Consider the following 23,586-nt stretch of genomic DNA (forward strand, 5'->3'; position numbering starts at 1 on the left):
TTTTTTTTTTTTTTTTTTTCCGAATTCATTAAATCCATCAAATGTTGTTCATTTGGCATCGACCATCTCCTACATGACTCATGTGACAGTAAAAAAAACATATATTATATATATTAAATTATATCTGAACAGAGAAAAACAACAAGTTTTTTTTCTCCTATTTTGAAATATTGTGTATCATTTTGTATTGTTTTCTCTCTTTGTTTTAGTTTATATTTATTTTAATTAATGTAACATATATTATTATCACTACAACAGCTGCATATGAGAAAATCAATATCAAATAAACAACACTCGATTGTTTATTGGCTTCTGAAAAAAAAAACCAAACCAAAAAATATATAGTAAGTTATTGGTTACAAAACAAATATTGACAAATTATATGATTAACAAACCTTACACATGTCAACTTAAATGACTAAATTACAATTTATCTCGAAAAAATTATATAAAAAAATAAATCGAACGTTGTTGTCTTGTAAGTTATATGATTTAGGAATATTTATGTCAATGCATCCTGAAAATTGCTCATGAATTACCAAATTTAGCCTCCAGGTATCTATCTATCTCTATCCAAACCTCTCTATTGACCAAACCCTAACCCAAACATCAATTTTTATTCATCCTCTCTCTCAAATTACAAAATTTCATGAAACAGTATACAGAATCATATGTGATTAGTTGGAAATCAAAAGAGATGGAAAATTTAGTCTCCACCTATTTTACGCCCGTTGAATTAGATTCCTTGTAGCTTCTGATTCTTGAGCTTTCGTATACCCTCTCTCAATTTCCTCTATTTCACCGAGGATTTGCATTGGTTTTGAAGAAGGAAGTTGAATATACATAAATAGTTTCGAAACAAGCGATGGATCAGCTAACTCAAGGTCGTCCCCGCCATTTACCTCCACCTTTCCACGGCGGAGATCTTCAGCTCCACCAGCATCAATTCCTGCAGCATCAGCAGCACCGCCGGAGTCTCGAAGACGAACAAAGCGGAAACGGCAACCCATTAAAGGGAGATCCGGATGAGAATTATGGCCTCGCCCCCACCAACACAGCCGATCAAGAAAAAGAGATGGAGCAACTGGGGACTGATCAAAACGAGGTAACAAGAAGACCTCGGGGCCGCCCCTCAGGCTCAAAGAACAAGCCTAAGCCTCCTATTATTATCACTCGAGATAGTGCTAACGCACTCAGGTCTCATGTTATGGAAGTTGCGAATGGCTGTGATATTCAAGAAAGCATAACAATCTTCGCCACCAGGCGGCAGAGGGGGGTTTGCATATTGAGCGGAAGCGGCACCGTGACGAATGTAACTCTCCGTCAGCCTTCCGCTCCTGGTGCGGTTGTGAATTTGCATGGAAGATTTGAAATTCTCTCTCTTTCGGGATCGTTTCTTCCTCCTCCGGCTCCGGCGGCGGCGTCTGGACTTACTATATATTTGGCCGGCGGGCAAGGACAAGTGGTGGGGGGGACGGTAGTTGGGCCTCTTCTGGCTTCCGGGCCGGTGATTATAATGGCTGCGTCTTTTGGTAATGCAGCTTATGAGAGGCTGCCTTTGGAAGATGAAGAGGCGGCACTGGCGGGAGGAGGACAGCTGGGATCGCCGCCGCCGCCGGGGATTGCGGGGCAGCAAATGATGAGTGATCCAAATGCGAATATGTTTCATGGAATGCCCCAAACTAATCTCATGAATTCATGCCGATTACCAGCTGAAGCTTACTGGGGAACAGGTCGTCCTCCATTTTAATATTTATAATCCAGAATCTTAAAATTATGACATGATTTCACTTCTAGTTCTTGCAAATTATTTGGCTTTAATTCTTCTTTTTCTTGATCTTTTTTTTTAAAAAAAATTCACATCGTACTTTGATCATTAATCTTGACTTTGATGGAAGAGGGATGTACAAATTCATGAATTCTGTGGGTTTGATCATATTGTGAGAAAATTCTCCCCGTGTTCTAACCTCAAGTCCTGCAATTTGTTGTTGCAGTAGTAGTTAACTTCTGCTTCTGGTACTTTAAGCAGAAGAACTAAGAGTTTTTTAGGTTACTTTTTTTTATTTTTGTTCTTTTAAGTTTCCTATTTTAGATTACATGATATCCAAAAACTCGTACAACTCAACCCTATTTGAAACATCTTCACTTTAGAAGACATATATAAATCAATATCTTTGTGAATGTGTGTATGCATATATGAAAAAATAATAAAATCCCATTAGCAAAAATCATCATTAATTTAATTATATTCAACTCTATACTTGCAGATTTAAACCTCCCCATGATCCAAAATTAATGAATGCAATTTTTTTTTCTCAAAAGTACTGAAAGAATACTGGGTTGAAGGATCGCTCAAATTTTTCTATCGATCGGTAGTATTTTTCGCCTTGAATGGACAATTCCCAAAGTGCGTAGACTCCTACGAATGCTAAATAAATTTCATTAATGTTTCGTGTCTATTAGTAACAAGAAAGTTATTAACATCGTGTGAATGTTTTGCCTTTTGCAATTTTTTCAATGAAAGCAAAAATTTATTTTCTTGTAAAATTTTTCTTTTTAAAAGTAGAAATAACTCGATCCAAAATACTTTTTATTTAAATATTAAATTAGTATTAAAAATCAAACTAATATGAATATGTCTCTCCTCCATTGTGTGTGTTCTTCCACAGCAGACAGTAAGATATAATTCCAAGTTTCAAGGCATATATTTGGTAAGCAGTTGGCGAGAGATTTTGACTGCATGCAAATTAATGGGGGTTTGGTTGATAATAATGGGACTGAAAAAAATTAGAGCCTAGAGGTATGGGGCAGAAACACAACATCGTGCCTTGATTTCTTGCATGTTTGACTGAGTTCCGGAGACATGAACATCGGGTACTGTGTCACACGTGCATTGGATCTGAATTAACCTAATTATTTCTACTTTTTACTAGCTAGGCAAGAACAATGTTGTCTATGTTTCCCGCCTCCAATTCAGAAATTTTATCAGATCAATTAATGTTTGTATTTTGCACTTAATCTTATAGTACTTACTGTGAAACATGATTATTATTGGATTAGTGTCGATAATTTGACTTTGTTGCTCCATTATAACTTAATAGGAGTTATATTATATATGCATGCATCAATGCATAAAAATCTCGAGCAACGTTAAAGTCCTTCCAACTGTCTCTATCTACTTATAAATACACGGACACACACACATATACATACAGATTAATGAGAAGGGCCTACAAGGTAATGTGAGCAATGATGCGTAGGGTGTCTAGATTCAGGAACGTGCACGGTTCAGTGCATTAAGACTATATTTTATCTAAGCCTTTATTTTCCCTTTCACATGCATTATGATGCATCAACTAGCTCTAGAGTTGGGATTCAACAAGTTAATATAAGTAGGGATAAATATTACTTAAAAAATTAAAAATTTAATGTGAAGTTATTTCAAATTATAGTTTTCATTCATTCCCATTAAATAGCCTCCTCTCATATCAGTCTAACTCGTTTATTAATTAATATTCCAGTTTTTGGGACCTCACCTCCATTTCAATTATTTATGTATCGCTAATTAAGTCTTTTTGACTTTCTTTAAAATCTCCATAATATACAAATAATTTAGCATTTAATTTGATAAGAAAGAGTACTGTTCATTTCGACGTGAAACTGATCGTGAGAAAATTCTTCGCATAAATCTTCTGATATGTTCGTTCATTTCCATCCAGCTGAACTATGTCAAATGGTGTCCCCTAATTTTGAAAATATTTGAACAAAGAACGTCTCATTCATTGGCTAGCGGCACAAACCAGTCAGTACTTTAATCGTAAGTGTTCCCGTGTTATTTGTTGTCCACGTGCAACACTAAATAGGTAAAAATTGAAGTGCAACCGGTTCGGTTTTGGATATGAATTTTTTTTAAAAAAAGTTTTTGACCTTTTTAAACACACAGGGCATAGATTGATTCTCATAGAGCAACGATACATTCTTGTCGTCTTATCAAATTTATTATTCGCGTTCGGTTGCATATGTAGCTTTGAATTTAAGGTTGATATTTTAATTGAGAAGCAGTGAATAAACAATCAAATTTGGCCAATAGTTACGAGTATCTCTACTGAAATGAAAATATTTCAGATTTCTAAAGACAACTTCCCACTAGAAATCCTCAACCAAACTTACGAGCCTAGTTACACCTTCAAGGTGACTACAATTAAATTCTGTTACCATATGATAATAAAAAATAATAGCTCTCTTTCATTACTCAAAATCTTGTTATTTACAATGAAACTAAATACAAAATTGATACTGAAGCAACGAAAATATGGTCACTCGAGTTACCCAATATGATGAGTCAATACACAAGTGAAGATAACTAGAAGCAAAAGCCTGTGAATAAGCATATATGAAGTTAGAATTTACACCTCAATCCGTAAGCGACGCATTTCAGATTGGAACGTGGAACTTGATGTCAAAGTTCGACGAGCCAGAGCCCGAATGTCCTCCCGAGAACAGTCGCGTGAAATACGAACAAGCTCCCAAAGGGCTCCTCCACTGATCATGTCTTTGGCATTGATCTCTGGTGGGTAATAAAAATAAATAAATATTCCCATTAAAACGAGCAACCAAAAATCTCAGTGGTTCGACAATTACCGTGTTGTGCCAAGTGGCACAGCGCCAGTTCAACGTGGCGTCTTATCAGTGACACCTCATTGTTTGCATTCTCTACAATCCAAGGCAATGCTCCATCATCTATTAGTAAAGAACGACCGGTTCTTGTTCCTGACATCAGTGTTGTGCATCTCAAACACTTACCCTAGTCTCTACAGACTTTTTTATAGGCGGACAGACAATTGTGGCATGCCTGATCAATTTTGTCTACTAAAATACACCCACTAGAGTACTTACCTTGTGTAGAAGCCCTCGATTCACATTTTGCAAAATTAGCAATACCGCGGGCAACTTGAGAGAGTACATCCAGATGCCTGGATCTGACCATTCCTAATAGAGCTTTTATCCCACCTTCGGACATCAGTCTCGTCTGTAGTTTATCTGAAAAGTTAAGGATACAAAAACTTCTTACTGATAGGGTTTTAAATTAAAAAAATTAGAACGGATAGTTTCATGGGGACTATCCCATATCAACTTAAAACGAGAGCATATTCCAGAGTGGTTAAATAAAATTCCAACTAAATGGCACCTCGCAAAAAGTCTGTAATGTTTTTATGATAATTAAAGGACTTTCTTGCTCTATCTACAACTGGACACCATTGTTTTTTAATGTTAAAACAGTTGTCAGGTATCCATATCAATGGGACACAAAGGAGAAGATCTAAGTGCAAAGCAAATAATCATATACCATTGCCGCATAAATTAGCTATGGCTCCAGCAACCATTCTCAGGGTCTGTGAATCTTCGGCATCGGTGGCTGTCATCGCTAACAAAGTGATCCCGGCTTGGGCCATTATGAGTTCCTGATTAGCCTCTAGACCAGCAAACAAGTATAATTCACGGGAATGTCAATTGATCGGAGAAGAATGGAACATGGCGACTGATTACTTAAGAGCATACCATTGAGGACAATCTACCATTTCAAAAATATATGTTCACAAAATAAATAGATATATGAAGACAACAAATTGAAAAGGACGTTACCATTCATAGCCAGATTAGCAATAGCACCAGCAGCAATTCTACGAACAGTTTCATCCTCGTAGCTTCTAAGGAGCATCAACAATGAACTGAGACCACCAGCTTCAACTATCTTTTCTTGGTTTGCTTCTATAAAGTACAAGGAAGAAAAGCTTAAGTGTCTCGTTGTAAATGTGAAACATCAGGTTCACAGAACACCAACTAATGTGTCATATAGAGATAGAAAAAAATCTAAAAAGCTGAAAAGTTGATCATGTCCAGAGATCTACCATTTGATGTAATAGGGAAATACAATATATGTGGTTCAAATATCGTGTTATATCATGCAAAGAAATGTGAGGAAAGTGAAGCACCTTCGGCAGCTAAATTGGCCACTACTTTGACAGCATGAATCCTGATACTTGCATCGTCCGATTCAAGCAACGACAATATCTTTTGCAATCCAACTATCAGAATAAGATTTAGGTAAGTAAATGCTCAAAGAAGTTCAAATGAATCGAAATTAAAAAAAAAAAAAAAACAGTACCTTGTTCATGAAGGTTTGTAATTGACGCTCTTTCTCCATCGCTGCCATCTCTAGATCGTAGATGATTAAGTGGAGAAAGGGAATTTAAACCAAGAAGAGGGTTTGCAGAGTTTCCTCCGTTCATACAGCCTCTAGGCTACAAATATACAAACAAATAAAACTCAAATAATAGAAACGTCTGTGTTAAACACAGGAAGATCTGAGAAAACGGAAAGTCTGTATCTCTACAAGTGATTGATTACAGTTGGTGAAACATAACATATTCAGCCAATGAGATATATCTGTACTTTGATCTGGTCAAGGGCCAATCATTCATTTTATTAGAGAAAACACAGGATACTCAACCATAGCAATGTTAAATTTGAGAAGCTAAAAGAACTCGAAAAACAGGGGCAAATGTGATTTCAAAAATTTTATATAACTACCATTCAACGTCATAGCTACAAATGAAAATAATATAGACAAAAAAATACCTTATTAGCCTCAATGGAGAGCTGTGCCAATTGACTTCGTAAAAGTCTCACTTCTTCTTCCAAATTCTTTTTCTGACGGCTCTCCTCTTCCAGTACCTGATGAAAACTCGAAACGTCTGTGTCTCCCATCAACTGCAAAAATAAATTTGTAATATGTACAATTCAAATATAGATCCAACTCAAGAACTAAAATTTCAGTAAATATCCACCTAAATATTTGTAGCTCTTGTATTTTGGGCAAATGCAAAAAATATTTAGGCGTAGTTTAAATATTAATTATTTTGAAACATATTTCATGTCATTAGGTTCCACTAAAAAAATCGACTCTGTTTCCATGGTTTTAACCAAGAGAAAAGTACTATCGAACCTGTTTCTTTGCTTTCACACTTTCTACTTCTTTATTAAAATTTGTAAGATTTTAACCAAGGTTTCAGGGACATTTTCGAAGCATTTTTGGAAAAACTTTCTAATCTCTCATTACTCAAAATCCAATTTGAATTTGAAGGTTTAATCCATGATCCAATGTATTAATAACGCAGAGTCCCTAAAAGTTTTTTAGCTCAGACCATTACCTCCACCTTAGAAAATTTTAGTAGATGATTTTTTAATTTCTGAATCTCCTCTTCAGCTGTCTTACGGACCCGACTTTCATTTTGCAGCAAGGATTTTAGCTCAGCAACTTCTTCATAACTAATACCCGTGTGAATCTGCAACAAGAAATTTTTAAATTCCTTAACAATAATTGCGAAAAGTCCCAAAGAATAACTCGTTTTCACATTTTGCTTCTAATAATTTGATGGTTTCAAGTATCAAAACAATGAATTGTGAAGGATCTACAGTGAATTTCAGGTGCACCTACATGTAGAATTGATACAAGATAAAATACTATTCCATTAACCACTGCCTACTCGTGATAACCCTTCGTGTCCAGTCCACGCATCCCAGACCTCCTCTCAAAAGCAAATGATATTTTAGCCTCTTATAGTCTTATTTCATCTAAGAAAAAGTGGGTTGGTACTTTGCTTACACGCTTTGCTCCTGGCTGCAAAATTGACCTATTATTAAAGAACTTTTCATTATATTCCACTAGTGCTATTCCATCTCATCTAACCGAAAAGCTTAATGAAAAAATACTTTCAACTTCGTAAACCCCGGAGCACTGTGGCAGTAACTTCAAACTTGATTCCTTTTTTTCGTTTCATTGTGTTCCCATTGCACATAAAAAGATGCTCAAGATAGACATTTTTCATTGCAGAAACAAGTGAACAACTCCCTGTGACTTCCCCTTTCCTTTGTCCCATTCTTTTGAATAAGAAAACACCTCAGTGCAAATTTATCAACCAGTTCATATTTGAAGAAAACAAGAAAGCTACTACCCTTCCATTGATTATTTGCTGTTGTTGATTGACAGCCCACTTTCCCTCAAGCATCTTAATTGACTCCATATAATGCATCTGACATTTCATTTTCTCCTCCTAATGTGCCAGCAAAAAAGGATCAATCAGGAACTCAAGAAACAAAAGTAAATATAATTTGAATCAAACATTTACAAGCATATAACATTTTTATTCAAATATTGTTGCTGCCAAGTAGTGTTGGCCAGACACTGGTATCGTGAGATATTAGACCGAGGGTGAAACAATTTAGCAATTGCCAGATTGTAAATTGAAGGAAACGCTTAACAATCTCTTATTTAACCATTTAAAAAGGCTTTGCAGTAACAAATTACATAAATGTGTCTTTGATTTTCTAAGATTGCTATAAACTTGCAAGGTTATAACAGTGATATGAAAGCGACAATATCAGTTTTTTTTAATATTTTTCTCACAACTCCAATCAAAAAGTTGGCCCATGGTTTTGCAATTATGAAGACAATATACTCTTCTAAAGACACAGAGGGATACACATACACAAATACCTCTAAAACTTCCACATAATTCCTCTCCGCCTCAGCAACACGTTTCTGTGCTTCTAACCTGATTCTCTCAGTTTCATTTTCATAAACTTTTTGCTGTCTTTCATTTTCAGCAATGAGTTTATCAATTTCCATCTCAAGTCTTTTGGACAAACTCTTGTAGTCGAATTCTTCCTTGATCTTCAGCATATTCTCCACCTTCATTGCCTGCAAAAAAAATCAAAATTAACAAATAATAGAATCAACCTTATACAACAAAGAAACCATTTTTGTTCTAAATAACAAATTAGATGCAAAACGTGACGCTTTACTCAGTTCTAAGTTACTCCAAACGTAAAATTCTGATATTTGCTACTCACCCTTTGTCCAAATAATATGGTGCTTGCAGTTTCTCCTCTATGACGTGGAGATGGGCCAATTGTGACAATTAATGAAGTTCTTGATGTGCCTGCAGCATCACAGGAACGTGATTAACTTGTGCATGACTTCGACATAATAAACCAACAAATATGATCTTTTTATTATATAAAAAACCAACTAAAACCTTAATTGTAACATAAAAGTATCAAGCAATAATTCTTGAAAACAGTGTCGACTAAGGCCACCTGGGTAAAATTTAGAATTAACAAACTATTTAACTTATAGATCAGACAGAATTTTGTTGAAAATAAATCCTAAGACAGAAACCAGAAAATTAACACAGAAAATCTCACCTCCAAATGAATCTTTAAGCAACCTCGTAAGCTTTGAATCCCGAACCGGGACATGAGAACTATTTTCTGCCAAGGCATTTATACATTTCCCTAAAGCACTAAGTGAAAGATTTATAGACTTCGCTTCTTCTAACATGTGTCCCTCACTTCCTTCAGGAAAAATTAAAATTCTCTGAGATAATTCAAATTGTAAGCCACTTAAAGCAAACAAAATTGATTAATCTAAACTGTCAAAGCAAGAATGGTCCAGCAAGGCTCTAATCAAGGGGGTAGCGAGGTTCTAAGTCCACATGGAATCATGCATCAAATAAGCTTATCAGTGACTCTGATCCTAAATAGAGAGGCAACTTTGGAGTCCTTTCTTTCCTATAATGGCTACAATCTAGACATGGATCAATCGAGTAGGTTCAGAACTAAAAAGATCATATTTCCTATTCCAAAGAACAGTGAACCTATATTTTGTTACAAACTGAACATAACATATCGAGGAACTTGAGTAAATAAGAAGAATTGGTTAGATAATTCAACAACACAATTTATACTTCTTAGAATTAAAACCAAATTAAATATTCATTCTGCAACTAATTTCCCACTATTAAGAACTTGAGAATCTAGGTCTTGGATACAGAAAGATAGGATACGGCTCTAAAAAATAAGCATCAGTTATAGAACTTCAAATATGCCCAAGTCCTTTTCTGTTTCCAGTTCATCCACCACCAGTCTCTGCTCCTCTCAGAATGAAAATTGAAATTAATTAAAGAAAAACTGGCGACTAAAAGTCTTAACAGAAAATGATAAATGTGAACACAGACACATAGCTAAATTGGTTCAGGAAAACTTACAGATAATTCATATAAAGCATCTCGAAGGCACAAATTATTTTTGTTCAAATAAAAGTTAGGAGTCTCTAAGGAACATCTAGAGTTGAGGGATAGAAACTAAGGATCATGTCAATCAGAAAAGCTTACTTCTATTTACTTATTTTTATTTTTGGCAAGACATTTACAAGGAACTACTAAGTTCTTTATTTAATTTTACTCCTGCACAATAAAAAGGCAATAAAATGAACAACTTATACATTTTGGCATAAAGCCATCATTTTATAAAAATGAAAATTTCTTCTTCAAAACGTAGGTCCAGAGTTTCAAAAGGACCTGATTTGTGAACACGTTCAGAACCAGCAAGATCCACCACAATTAGTTTGCTTTTTCGTAGCATTGGTGGCCTCAAATTATCAATCAAATGGGAGCGATTTTCAGGAGAAAAACAATTGTTCCCGTCCGATACAGACCTCTTCACATGGACCTGTTCCGAGCAACATTAGTTGTAGAACGAGATAATAACAAACAGTTTCACAAGAATAGAATAGAAAAAGAATTTGTTCGTGCATGTGAGGAAACAGAGACGAGGAAAAGCAAATACAAAACAACATGCACTTATTATCATCTCCATTTTTACCATGAGAAGGGCATGACTACGAGAAGATTCGGTGTTCAGTTTAGTATTGGCAGCAAACCTATGGTCTTCACCCAAGCGTAAGAGTTCAATAAAACTTTGCTGGTCTCTGATCTCCAAGACAGTTGCCCCTGGCAAAGAAACATCACCAGTTTTTTGGTCCTCGACAATAGAAATATTATCATTTGCTGGGTTTAGTAGATCCTGAATGGTTTCCATATAAATCTACAAATAAAAAACATTATTCAAGATCATTCATTAAAATTCCAGATATCTTCTAGTGAAATACTACAAAAGTTAAAATGTTTTGCGCAATATTATCGCTTAATCCTGCATGGCATGCAACCTGCAAGTATGAGACTGAGATAGAATCAGTATCCGGAGAGATGTTTGCCAATAAATCCTCCATAGAGCGAACCATTATACCCCGAGCTGAGGTGTCTTCACCACCCAGTCGTCCAAGTGTATAAGTTTTACCGGTGCCAGTCTGGCCATAAGCCATCACAGTTCCATTGTAACCATCCAAAACGCTCTGGAAAACAGGGGAATAAATAAGCAAAGTAGATAATCAAGTATAGCTTTATAATACTATACTACTTCTTGCTTCTGTATGTGGCATTGTGGCTCAGCCGCACATAAATTGTTTTTGAGGCAAAACATAAGGAACTTAAATTTGTGTCTTTCCATTTGAGGCGAAAATATCATTTATTTAACTGACATAATTTAAAAAACTGTTTATAATCCACTTAAGATGACTTATGGATTAAAAATTTATTATCAGAAACTTTTAGCTGTTATGATTAATCAAACCAATCATCAAATGCATAAATGCACTAATTCAACATAATTTTGCAGCCACAAAGTCAAGCAATTAAAAAGAGACATTCAGCCAGGAAAATCGGCATATACTACACATCTTCAGAGAATAAATGCCCAAGTTTATAAAGTAAAATGACTTTATACTACTCACCTCAGCCACAGGTTTAGCGACAACTTCGTAGACTCGCTTCTGTGATGCAAATTCAGTAAAAACCTCATCAAACTCATAGGTATCTGAATCCCAATTGTTTTTCCTAAGTTTCAATCTTTTAAGCTGTGGCAAAAAGCAAACAAATAGCATCATATGGAAATATTTACAGATGAGTTTATATTATCCCTTAAGGTAAAAGATCTAAACAAACAGATTTAAAATTAATTAGAGAACCTCAGGTTGCAACTCTAAGCAATCAGCAAAATCTGCATCAGCTTCCAATTCGTCAGCATTTTGAGGTCTCAATCTTACGGCAACACGCACCCTTCCTGAAATTTTCCAATAACATGCATCAAATAGATCCTCTTCTCTAATTGGGGTAAGAAAGATTTGAATTTCAATGGCTCAATGCAGCCAGCTCTACAGTTAATAAAGCTTCACCAATATGATTCATTTGACATCTATGAAACATTTAACTAACTAAGCTGAAACCCTGAGTGATTTTCCAAGGAAAACCTCACAACATATGTAACTAAACAAGAAATACAGTAATGGTTTATTGTTCTTGCTCCAGACCAACCCCGTCTATCATGTTTTGTTAAACATATCAACAATTGACATGTACCACAGTCAAAACAACGAAATGTGGCAGGGATACATGCTCACAAAAGGAATATTTTAGATTCCTCATCACACCGCAATTCAAATTATCAATCTCGTTGGACAAGGGATAGCATTTAAACAAAAAACTCCAATTATTGATCACTTATTACGCATTCCAAAAATGAAATACAGCTTCTCCTGAATCCACTTCAAAAACAAATTAGACACCCCAAACTCGTACATAAGCGAGCGCACTTAGAGGCATATGAGTGTCTACTTGTACAAAACATTATTTATCCTGTCAGTAAGTGATTTAATCAACAAAAGTCGGCAAAGAAATGTACAGGAAATGCATTTATTGACACATGCATTTATTGTGTACAAATTTGACGCAAGCATTCAGATAGAAAAACGCGTTTTCACTCCCCTCATTTCAGATTATTCCTTCATCGAGTTTTCTACCATCTTATAGCATTTAAGTGCTTAATTCTATAACATTTTGAGTGGTGTTTGTTCTCTTGTATTAAGAAAGTGTGTGTTATCTTTAGAGACTCTTTAGAAATACTTTAGAAACGCAGTGAGTTGATATACAGCATAAAATAATCCTAATAATTATTGGAGGTTTTCCAATTTACGGTGTCTAATTTATTCTTAATTTTATATTTATAGCTCAAGTTGCCGCACGTAGTACCAACATATCTACTAACAAGCGATACATAAACCCCGAGAATCTTATTTTAAGAGCCGCATTTAAAAATAAAATTCAGCACAACGACTTTAATATCCAAAATCACACTTCAACACGAGCTCTAGGTTCGCTGACAGGACTAAAAAATAAATAAAAATGAAATCAAACTAAATTTTGACCTACATTGCTCGTACAACAAATCAAACACCGTAATTATTACATCTTCTAACAAAACCCATCAGATCGAGCAATCTTAGAACATGCTTAAATGAACTAAGTCCGCGAAATTTACCAGAAGGAGCGCCGCCACCGAGAGTGGCAGGGCTGCTGCGGCGTACATTCGACGGCGGAAGCTTCGATTTGAAAGAAGACGAATTACGAAGATTTGGCGCTTTGTGTGCACCATTTCTGTAACCTCCGACTGTAGCCATGTGTGTCTATTTTTACTCTTTGCTAGGATTAAAGAACAAGAGAATTATAAAGAAGAAAGAGACTCGTTGATATAGGCAGGAAGGGTGACGATGGGAATTTAGTAAACAATACGGGGAGATTTTAGTACTTTGGTTTCAGTGCTTTTTAAATAAAATTCAAACTCGAAGAAGCAGGAAAAATTGCTGTGGGGATTGTTTGGTGACTGGCAGAGTTACATTTTTAGTATTCATCAATGAATAAAAGAACAAAACTGTTCGCCAAGAAGTTTTTCAGGGGAAAATATCCATATAATAATATCCCAAACAGGCCCTTAGAGGAAAAGGCCTCAACTTTTTCTGTTAGGAGTAGTAGATACGTAAATAGACGAAGATGGGCTTCCACTATCACCTCGTGACTTTGAACTGCCTTAAAAGTAGTGCGAGAGAATCTAGGCATGTCTTTGTGGTGGGCCGGGCCCAGCTGTCCTTTATGTTTTTTTATCCTAATAAGATGTCCATCTGATTTGGGCTTACCGACATATGTACAGCATTTTATTTTAATTAAGAGATTCGGTAATTTTAGAATTTGAGACCTTCACATAGAAATGGTAGGTTTAATCACAAATTCAAAGTGCTTCTTCTAAATTCATGTGCCCAAATCCAAAGTTAATGTTTAGGTTACAAATTCAAGAGGGGTATCGCCACGTCCCGTGTTTAGAGTCGGTGGCATTGGTTGACGTTGTCTTCAAATAAATTTTGAAAACAACAAATCTTAGTACTACAGAAATTCTAAAACAAGTCTTTAATTTCATAAAAGAAATACACCGCTATCTTTAATCCCGAAATTCTTAGATATAAAAGCGAAAACAAAATAAACAACATATTACCGAATAAAGCAGCAACATAATTCTTCCATTGATATCAGTAGCGAATCCATGTTATCACCTATTAACCATCCACAAAATGTGGTTCTATTAAATCTTGTTTTTCTTCTTATTTTTGTTCTTATCAAGAAGAGGGTGAGTGATATAATCTTCACTCAGTAAGTTGGGGCATAAATCCCCTCGGTTTTGAAAATAATACGCATATAATTATATATTTTGACATGAAATAACTAATTTTCGGATAACAATTATAAAAAAAAAAAAAAATTCAGTGATAATAATTGTGATCATATTTCACAAGTGAAGTTAAATAACTACATTCTTCATGGCTAGAGTGATATCATTCCCTATATGTTATTTCTTTGAGTAGTGAGCTCGGTAATCAATAGTAAACGACAATAAATGGTGTTCAGAATATGTATCTCTACTAATCGATTCATAATTACTCAGTGCAAACAAATCAATAATAATATTTTCGAAGAAATCATATTTTTAAAATATTCGTGTAAATATAATTTAATTTTTACATGAAATATGCATTTTAAAAGGAAAAACACTTAGTTTAGTATCTAGAAGTGAAAGCATAATGAACTATGAAATTTTCAAAAAATGTGTGGAAATGTTTGTGTGAGACAAAATAATATGTTGGAGGGTATTTAAAGTTAAAAATTCGAGAGTTATAATCTGATCATTGACCCTCATAAACGTTCATAATCATCAATAAACCTCTGTTATTCGACTCTCATAAACGTTCATAATCATCCATAAACATCTATTATCACTCATTAATCACCATTATTGGTCACAAACTTTCACTATCACTCGTACGTTAATCATCATTACTCGACAGTTACAAGGCATGGAGGTGGGAGGTTTCACATGTACCATCCCAAAAGGTTTATCTAATGAGTTTATAAGTTACTTTTTTTTTAGTTTTAATATTCGGTGCGAGATATTTGTAATATTTTTACCTCTTGAGAAACCGACGTCTGCGACGACCCACTCGAAACGACTTTCACTTACTTTTTCAGTATTAAATGCATGCATCATACACCTTAATTCAATCTAAAATTTTTTTATCAACACCGATCCGATGATAGCTCATTTTTAATTCTCCTTTCCCCTACACCGTCTCTTAATATGATCATCAATGTTAGGTTGTAAATCCAAAAAAGTATGTAATGTCGTCGTACCATATTATTGCAAATCAAGTTTTAATTATCAATAATATGATCGAGGAAAGGATTAGAAAATGAATTTATGAAATACAAATATGTGATTAATTAAATTCAAATATAAATTAATATCAAATGATAAAAAAAAACTTTAATTTAATTTTGAGTAATTCGGTTATTTTGACATAACGAAAATATCACTAGATGATTTATTTCGCTTAAATATTAGCATAGTGATTAATTAAGCAAATCTAATATCGAAACTTCTTAATACAATGCTGAGAAAGGAATAGTACTTGGGAACACCATATACCCGTGTTCAAGGACATTAGCGATGATTATTAATCTACCTTTTAGAAAAAATATCTAGTCAAAATCGATCGAAACTGGTTGAACTGGTTATAAACAGAAAACCGATTTTTCGATTTTTTTTAAAAAAATTTAATTTTTTAAAATCTTAAATTTAATATTTTATTATACATATACATTATTATTGAATTTGAACTTTGTTAAAAATATTATTTTAATAATAATATAATTTATTGTTTTTTTTTAAAAAAAATATACATATAACTATAATTGATATTGTATATTTGTACTTAGTTATTTAGGTTTTAAATTTTAATATATATACTTTTTGTATATTTATATACATCTTTTACGTATGTTTAGATTTTAATATGAATAATTTTTGGAATTGAGGATTGATTTTTCAAAACTATAGAGTTTGACCCGTACAGAATATGTATCTAGTAAATTGTCATCATAAATATAACCGAATTATGAATAATCATTATACATGTTAATTGAATGTGTACGTTAAATAAAATTTTCTACATATAATTTTAATAAAAAATAAAGTTTATTGTGAAAGTCGATCTAACTCATATTTAATATTTAAAAAATAATTTTGATCTAAAAAACAATATTATATTTATAAATTGAACGTCTCTTTCCAAAGATTGTGAAATATAAATATCCAGAGGATCACTATTAAGACCAAATGCTATGAATATAACATACATACATCCAATGTATTGATTGGAGCAATGAATTTTATTTATCGTAATTGAATTTGCACTTGCTCTCAATTCTCCCTATTGTGAGCCCATTGAACCTCCAATCCCCCATTTCGAGGTGCTTCGTCGCACATATTTAAAAGCCTTTAAATATCATAAATGACTAATCAAACGACACAAACATTCAATTTCGAATTTAAAATTAATCTTTCACTTTATTCAAAAAAAAAAAGAGTTGGATACGAGCGTGAAACTCCTGCTGGACGATGGAATGAAAATTTCAGACCGAACAATTAGTTTAATTTGATACAAAATGAATTTGAAATGAGTTTTTTTTTTTTAATATAATACAAAAAAAATAAATTGTTTCAAATTCACGGATCTAGCCCAACCCAAGGAGAGAGAGATACCATTACATTTTACCACTCAAATTTAACGTGAATAATCACTTGTAAATTGATTCGTGGACTAAGAGAAATAAATAAAAGAAATATTAAAAAATATATAATTCCAATTTTGAGTCTATCCTTCCTCTCATAGATAAAGTACAATATATTTTTTTCCTTCCAGCAGCGGTCCTCTAAAAACAGCGTGGCACACAAATTAAAGAGAAAAATTAATTGAATTTAAGCAAACCTGGAATGAAGATTTAGGACAACAAAACATAAGCAAATACCGAAACTGCAACTGTCAGCACCGTTTTCATCGACACCGGAGATGCCAAAACGCCGGCGGAATTGTCGGAGGTGCTGTTCTGAGAGTCGTCTGTAGGACCATCCGATGGAGCGTCGCTAGGTGAATTAGTCGGAGGGGCTGGAGGGGAAAGTACTGGGGCGGGAGCCGCAGAGGATTCAGGAGCTGGAGCGTCAGCCGCAGGAGACTGCGATGGAGAAGTCTCGGGTGCAGGAGCCGGCGACGGAGACGGAGGCTTACCGAAGAGCTCCATAGGAAGAAGAAGACTGTCGATGGTGAAAATGCAGAGCGGAGTCGAGTCGAGCACAGTGGAAGCGATTCTCGATGTGTCGACGCCGGTGTCTAGACTTACCGAGTCGCCCTTTGTTGTGACTCCAAGGGCATATTTCCCGGCGCCATTAGTTGCGAGAGTAGTTATCTTATCCTTGGTTTCTTTCAAAGTTCCGATGGGAGAGTAGGACGCAAGGGCGTGATACTGCAAGATCGAGACCAACTCAGCATTGGTGAGTGTGCTCAGATCTGGCGCATCCTCCGCCTTGAACGCCTCATCGTTCGGCGCGAAAATAGTCAGACCGTTGTCCAAGGCGGACTCGTAGACTTTCAAAACCCCAGTAGAAACGATCAACGAGGCAAAGTTTTTGCAACCGGCTTTCACGAGTAAAGCCGTAATGTTAACGTCGGCCGCGGGTGGCGCCGCCGTCAGAATCTCTGCCGGAGCAATCGCCTGGCTGACCTCTATCACCGACACATTGTACGGTACTTGTTTGACGGACTTAGTGAAAGTAGAATCCAGCGGCGACCCAGGAATTCCGGATCCAAATCCGACTTTTCCACCTCTCAAAACAGTAATGTTGACAAATCCGAGCTTCCCATCGGCGTTCCCGGTGGTCTGGTACAGCGTGGTGGAGAGTATCGAACCTTCTGAAATTTTGTGGAGCTTTGGCCCGTCAAAGTAGTCGAGTAAGACGTGCAGGGACAGTATGCTCTTAATGACACTGATTGGGTATTTTCCAGTGTAGGAAGAGAGTCCACCGTTAGGCAGGACACAGACGGTGACCGGTTCGCGGCTGTTGATTTCGTCTGCGAGTTTTGTTTTGCTTAACAGATCGTTGAACTCGCTGTATTCAGGGTAAGCGCCGAGGATTTCGGTAATGTTGGTGGCAGCGGAGAGAATCGTGATAGAGACGAGGGAGAGGGCGAGGAGAAGATTGCGGAATGCGGCCATATTCGGAATCGTGAGGCAGCGGCGGTGGAGTGCAGTGATTTATTGTATCGAGTTGAGTCAGTGGGAGGAGAAGGTTTATATAGCAGTCAATTTTCCCAAATCGTGGGTTTCCCACACCAATTGGCCTTGTCAGATAAATTTGTAAAATAAACTATGTTAAAAACATACAAGTAAATAGTAATCATTTTCTTTTAAAAAAAAAGAATATATGTATTGTTATTAAATAAATGCCCAAAATATCAACTAAATGCTTAAATCATTATGATATATAAGTATAATTAATTAATTCTTTAGAGAATATAACATTAAACAAATTCAAAATCCGTCTCTCTTTCCCACATATAAATAATATTATCGAATGCTTGGGAAGTACATATCAAGATTTAAAAATTGGACCATGTTTTTGTAATTTGTGTGGATTTGAGGCATGTGAGTGGTGGTAATGGTTCCAAGTACCAGCCTGGAATTATTTTATTATTCAAAAGTTTGGTCTTATTAAATTAAATTTGTTGTGTGAAATGACAGGGTTGTCCCTGCCTTTTGCTTTGGGATACATTTATTGGGAAGGGGTACCCTACCCTGTCTTATTTGTTGTGAGATTGTTGGATTTCGTCGGTGGTGGTCATTATAATTCAATAAAGGCAATCTTAGCTTAACCAAGAATATTTACTTCTAGATTTTGTGTCACTTGCAATAAAGTAAACCATCTACTGGGGCATGTCATGTGTGACAGTGTGAGCATTTGCTTTGGTGGGTTTGCTCGAGTTTTTATTTATCCGATTTCTAATTGGATAAATATTTTAAATTAACATTTAAAACTTAGACAAAATTTGTAAAATAACGTCATCAACTATTTAATAAAGAAAATATTTCAATTGACCATGCTTAAAAAAACAAAATGTCCCAACTTAACACTTCGTGTGATTAACATAAACAAAAAATTGTTGAGTTTATTGAAAAATATGTGAAGTTTTACCATATGACCAAGAAACACTTGTAGGTCGGATTAATCATTGAATGCGATGAATATCATATTTTTCATGTAAGATATGAATTTTCGACTCTTTTTCAAACAGTTTAATTTTTTTTAAAAAAAAAATCATGTATGAAATCCCAATTAAGTGTGTGATAGTATCGTACCATAAGTATTAAAAGTCCTTTTTTTTAGAATGACAAACGTTCATTTTTAGGAACCATAAACATGCTTCTCCTTTGATGTGACATATTTAGCTTATTTATTCAAGCGCATATTTTTTGGTTGTATTTACCAAAATGGAATTTAACTGATTCATATCAATTCTAATTTATTTAAAATTAGAAAGAACAAAATATGCTCTGGATTCTGCTGGCGCTGTGCTGTAACGCACTGTTGTATTAGGCTGAAAAGTGATAACCCAACCTTCTCTTTTCTTTTACTTTTAACTTTTCCCTATTTTTTGCAATAATAATTTAGGATGTGCAAAATTTCAGTTAAATCAAATTAACCGACAGAATCGAATTAATTCGGAAATTCGGAAGTTCGGTTTTGAAATTTTAGAAAATCGGTTAATTCGGTTCGGTTTCGATTTTAATTTGAAAAATTCGGTTAAACCGAATTGACCGAATTAGTATATATATTAATTTAAGTTGTATGTGGACATTAAAAATACATTAGAAGGAAACCCAACTTTTCATATATTAGAAAAGAAGCTCATTCATCTAATGATTTTATCTTCAATATTTCTATTTATTATTGGTATTTTTTGTTCAATGTTCCTTGTTATTTATAAGATCTCTATTTTTTTTGTGTAAAAATTCGTATTTTTTAAAAAATATCGACCGAAATAACCGATTTAAAAATCGGTTCGGTTAATTAGGTTTCTATGAATATTTCGATCGGTTCGGTTATTTGAAAATAAAATCGGTTAAATCGGTTATAGGTCTATTCGGTTCGATCGGTAACCGAATAGACCGATTGCACACCCCTAGTAATAACTTTAATCGGGGAGAGACCCGGGACTTGGCTCAATAGTCTCATCGGAATTCTCCATGTATTGACTCAAGTTCGAGTCTTCTCCACCCTTTATATTAATATATAAAAAAATAACTTTAATCGGGCGGTTGTCGTTGTTGGTACGAGCCCATTAACAATTTGGATCAAACAAGACATAAATAAATTTCTAAAGCTCCGATCTTGTTTCCCGAGAAAATCATTCAAAGTCATGGACTCGTGATGAGCCTAGACGATATTTTCAAATACAAAAGTAATATTTTTATCTTACACTAACATAGAGAAAATATATAATGTCTTGGTGTTTACTGAGAGAAACCATATGCTATGAATAAACTTGGGAAGATTCATTCGAATAATTTAAAAAGCAGCCAATAATTGATAACTTACCTAATCATAAGTTAAGGTTATTCAAATATTGGGCAATATTTTCTATACATTTTTATTAATGATTTTCGTGATATTTATTGATTATTCACATATTGTTGTTACAGAAGATTTTTGACATGAAACAAATCATCATTATAATTCTCATGTTCCCTTAATTATGGGAAGAGTTTATGATAATTTATAAAGTTATACACGATATTTCTCAAACTGCACTTTAAATTAATTATGAGAGATTATTATATGTATAAGCATTATTGTTTAAAATGACCTATAAGTGAACATGACATAATCCCTTGAACCGTAGCTTGATAACTTTACCGATAGATCAATAACACATATGACAAAACAATGTTCGTTAACAGAAGAATTTACAAGTTTTGAATTTGTTATTCCTTTATNTCCTTGAAGTCATCTTCTACATCACTGCAACCACACTCCTACTTCTATCGATCCTCATTTCGTCCCTCGTAATCAAAACCTACACCGGAAAATCCTTAAACAACCCGGACTACCCACCGGTCATGGGAACCGTATTCCATCAACTTTTCTACTTCAGCACACTCTACGACTACCAAATCAAAACGTCCAAGAAACACAAAACCTGGAGGCTGCTCTCCCCAGAGCACAGTGAAATATACACGACTGAACCAAGAAACATCGAGCATATTCTGAAAACAAATTTCGGTAAGTATTCCAAGGGCGAGTCCAATCAAGAAGTTGTGACCGATTTGTTCGGGCAAGGGATTTTTGCAGTGGATGGAGACAAGTGGAGGCAGCAGAGGAAACTGGCGAGCTTTGAGTTCTCGGCCAGAGTGTTGAGAGATTTCAGCTGCGCGGTGTTCAGGAAAAATGCGGTGAAATTGGTCGGAATCGTTTATGAGTTTTCGGAGAACAATCGAGTTTTTGATATGCAGGTGACTTGTTAACCAATGAAGCTTAGAACGAATATTTATATAATACGTCAAGGCAAGCTAATCATTTAATTATTTACGTTTGAAGGCTCTGTTGATGAGGTGTTCACTTGACTCCATATTCAAAGTTGGCTTTGGAGTCGACTTAAATTGCCTCCAAGGATCAAACAAAGAGGGGAATGAATTTATCAAAGCCTTTGATGATTCAAATGAGTTAATATATTGGCGTTATCCAGATCCACTGTGGAAGATCAAGAGATACTTTAATATCGGCGGAGAAGCAACCCTCAAGAAAAATATCAAATTTATTCATGATTTTGTGGACAGGGTTATCAAAATCAAGAAGGAACAAATGGAGACCCAACAACCTTGTGTGAGTAGTATTAATTAAAGTTTTGGTTAAATATTTTTATATATATTCTCATGAGAATTGAATCGAACTCATGAATATTGATTCAATAGAAAATTTCAAACCAAAATCGAATTTTGTGACTCTAGGATACTGATAAGGAAGACATACTGTCAAGGTTTCTGGTTGAAAGCAAGAAATACCCAGACACGATGACAGATGAATACTTGAGGGACATAATTCTGAATTTTATGATTGCTGGTAAAGACAGCACAGCAAACACGCTCTCTTGGTTCATTTACATGCTCTGCAAGAATCCGCCTGTCCAAGAAAAAATCGCACAAGAATTGAACAGAGTCGTCGTTGCGCCAAACGACGACACTAGCATCTATGGTTTTACGCAAAGTTTAAGTGATGAAGCACTGGAAGAAATGCATTACCTTCATGCAACATTGACTGAGACCTTGAGGCTGTACCCCGCGGTACCAGTGGTAAGCTTCTGATCAGCAACCTTTTCAACATGTTAATTTTTATACAATTTAATTTCACTAACAAATTAAGACCATATATATGTGTGTGTGTTGAATATTTAGGATGGAAGGTGTGCTGAAACAGATGATACTCTTCCGGATGGGCATAGGCTTAAAAAGGGAGATGGTGTGTATTACATGGCTTATGCAATGGGAAGAATGCCACATATTTGGGGAGATGACGCCGAGGAATTTCTGCCAGAGAGATGGCTGCAAAATGGCATCTTTCAACCCCAATCGCCTTTCAAATTCATTGCATTTCACGTAAATTTTTTATTCAATATATACCAATTAATTAAGCTATTAAAATTATGGAGAGCATGCACAAAAACGACAAGTATCTTTTGTTGTTTGCATATTTCAGGCGGGGCCTCGGATATGTCTAGGCAAGGACTTTGCTTATCGCCAAATGAAGATAGTATCGGCTAGTCTGGTTCGATTCTTCCGTTTCAAATTAAGGGATGATGCCAAAAATGTAACTTACAGGACCATGATTACGCTTCATATAAGGGGAAGCCTTGATGTTTTGGTTGTTCCAAGGACAAAATAGGAAACATACACTAAGCCGTCTGGTTGATGTATATTTAAAAATTTGTCGAAATAATCCGGTCAGAAATTCACAACTCAAGATTGTCATGTATTTAAGATTGTCGAAATAACGCACGCCATACTTCCAAGAAAAGCTAAAACGATTTTAGAACAAAAAGGTATTTGTACCTGAAACTAACATATGTGGATTGGTAGAGAATACCTATAGATACGAGACATATTTCTTCAAGCAACTTGGCAAAATATTCTCGTACTGCCTCTCCACAATAAGGACCACATTGACCAAGCCCATACAACTGTTTCCAAAAACAATAGGCTCCGCAAATTCGTAAAAATGTATGAGAATCGACGTCCCTGCAGTGTTGATTATTAGGGCCGTTAAATGGACCAACTCATGACAGGCCGGGCACAAAGGTGAGCTGCGAGTTAGACGGGTCGGTCCACAAAAAAAAATAAAAATAAAAAGCATATAATTAAT

The 23,586-nt window shown here is 35.1% G+C and overlaps 4 protein-coding genes across 5 annotated transcripts; 2 read left to right on the forward strand and 2 right to left on the reverse strand.

The window, feature by feature from the left end:
• Positions 1 to 560: 560 nt before the first annotated feature.
• LOC140969358 (AT-hook motif nuclear-localized protein 18-like) lies at positions 561 to 2,981 on the forward strand. Of its 2 annotated transcripts, none has more exons than XM_073430678.1 (2): positions 561 to 1,733; positions 2,670 to 2,981. In XM_073430678.1, exons 1-2 carry the CDS (start codon positions 866 to 868, stop codon positions 2,684 to 2,686), a joined length of 885 nt encoding a protein of 294 aa, XP_073286779.1. In that variant the 5' UTR covers positions 561 to 865; the 3' UTR covers positions 2,687 to 2,981. The 2 variants fall into 2 exon arrangements, with proteins under 2 accessions (XP_073286779.1, XP_073286780.1); XM_073430679.1 differs by having other exon boundaries at positions 2,673 to 2,981.
• A 1,211-nt stretch (positions 2,982 to 4,192) lies between these two features.
• LOC140969364 (kinesin-like protein KIN-UB) lies at positions 4,193 to 13,804 on the reverse strand. The gene is made up of 19 exons (XM_073430687.1): positions 13,276 to 13,804; positions 11,927 to 12,021; positions 11,693 to 11,815; positions 11,069 to 11,254; positions 10,726 to 10,947; positions 10,422 to 10,572; positions 9,268 to 9,417; positions 8,914 to 9,002; positions 8,558 to 8,761; positions 8,016 to 8,114; positions 7,212 to 7,346; positions 6,640 to 6,771; positions 6,167 to 6,302; positions 5,994 to 6,086; positions 5,644 to 5,769; positions 5,348 to 5,473; positions 4,897 to 5,040; positions 4,642 to 4,770; positions 4,193 to 4,567 (listed from the first exon to the last, which is right to left on the reverse strand). The coding sequence occupies exons 1-19, from the start codon at positions 13,412 to 13,414 to the stop codon at positions 4,407 to 4,409; spliced, it is 2,640 nt and encodes an 879-aa protein (XP_073286788.1). The 5' UTR covers positions 13,415 to 13,804; the 3' UTR covers positions 4,193 to 4,406.
• A 3,019-nt stretch (positions 13,805 to 16,823) lies between these two features.
• On the reverse strand, positions 16,824 to 18,485 carry LOC140969366 (fasciclin-like arabinogalactan protein 8). Its single transcript, XM_073430689.1, has one exon. It carries the CDS (start codon positions 18,387 to 18,389, stop codon positions 17,121 to 17,123), a length of 1,269 nt encoding a protein of 422 aa, XP_073286790.1. The 5' UTR covers positions 18,390 to 18,485; the 3' UTR covers positions 16,824 to 17,120.
• A 2,686-nt stretch (positions 18,486 to 21,171) lies between these two features.
• On the forward strand, positions 21,172 to 23,202 carry LOC140969363 (cytochrome P450 704C1-like). The gene is made up of 5 exons (XM_073430686.1): positions 21,172 to 21,683; positions 21,769 to 22,053; positions 22,179 to 22,520; positions 22,623 to 22,823; positions 22,924 to 23,202. Exons 1-5 carry the CDS (start codon positions 21,291 to 21,293, stop codon positions 23,107 to 23,109), a joined length of 1,407 nt encoding a protein of 468 aa, XP_073286787.1. The 5' UTR covers positions 21,172 to 21,290; the 3' UTR covers positions 23,110 to 23,202.
• Positions 23,203 to 23,586: the final 384 nt, after the last annotated feature.

This window comes from Primulina huaijiensis, unplaced genomic scaffold, assembly GCF_012295235.1.
Source record: "Primulina huaijiensis isolate GDHJ02 unplaced genomic scaffold, ASM1229523v2 scaffold41117, whole genome shotgun sequence".
Classification (NCBI taxonomy): domain Eukaryota; kingdom Viridiplantae; phylum Streptophyta; class Magnoliopsida; order Lamiales; family Gesneriaceae; genus Primulina; species Primulina huaijiensis.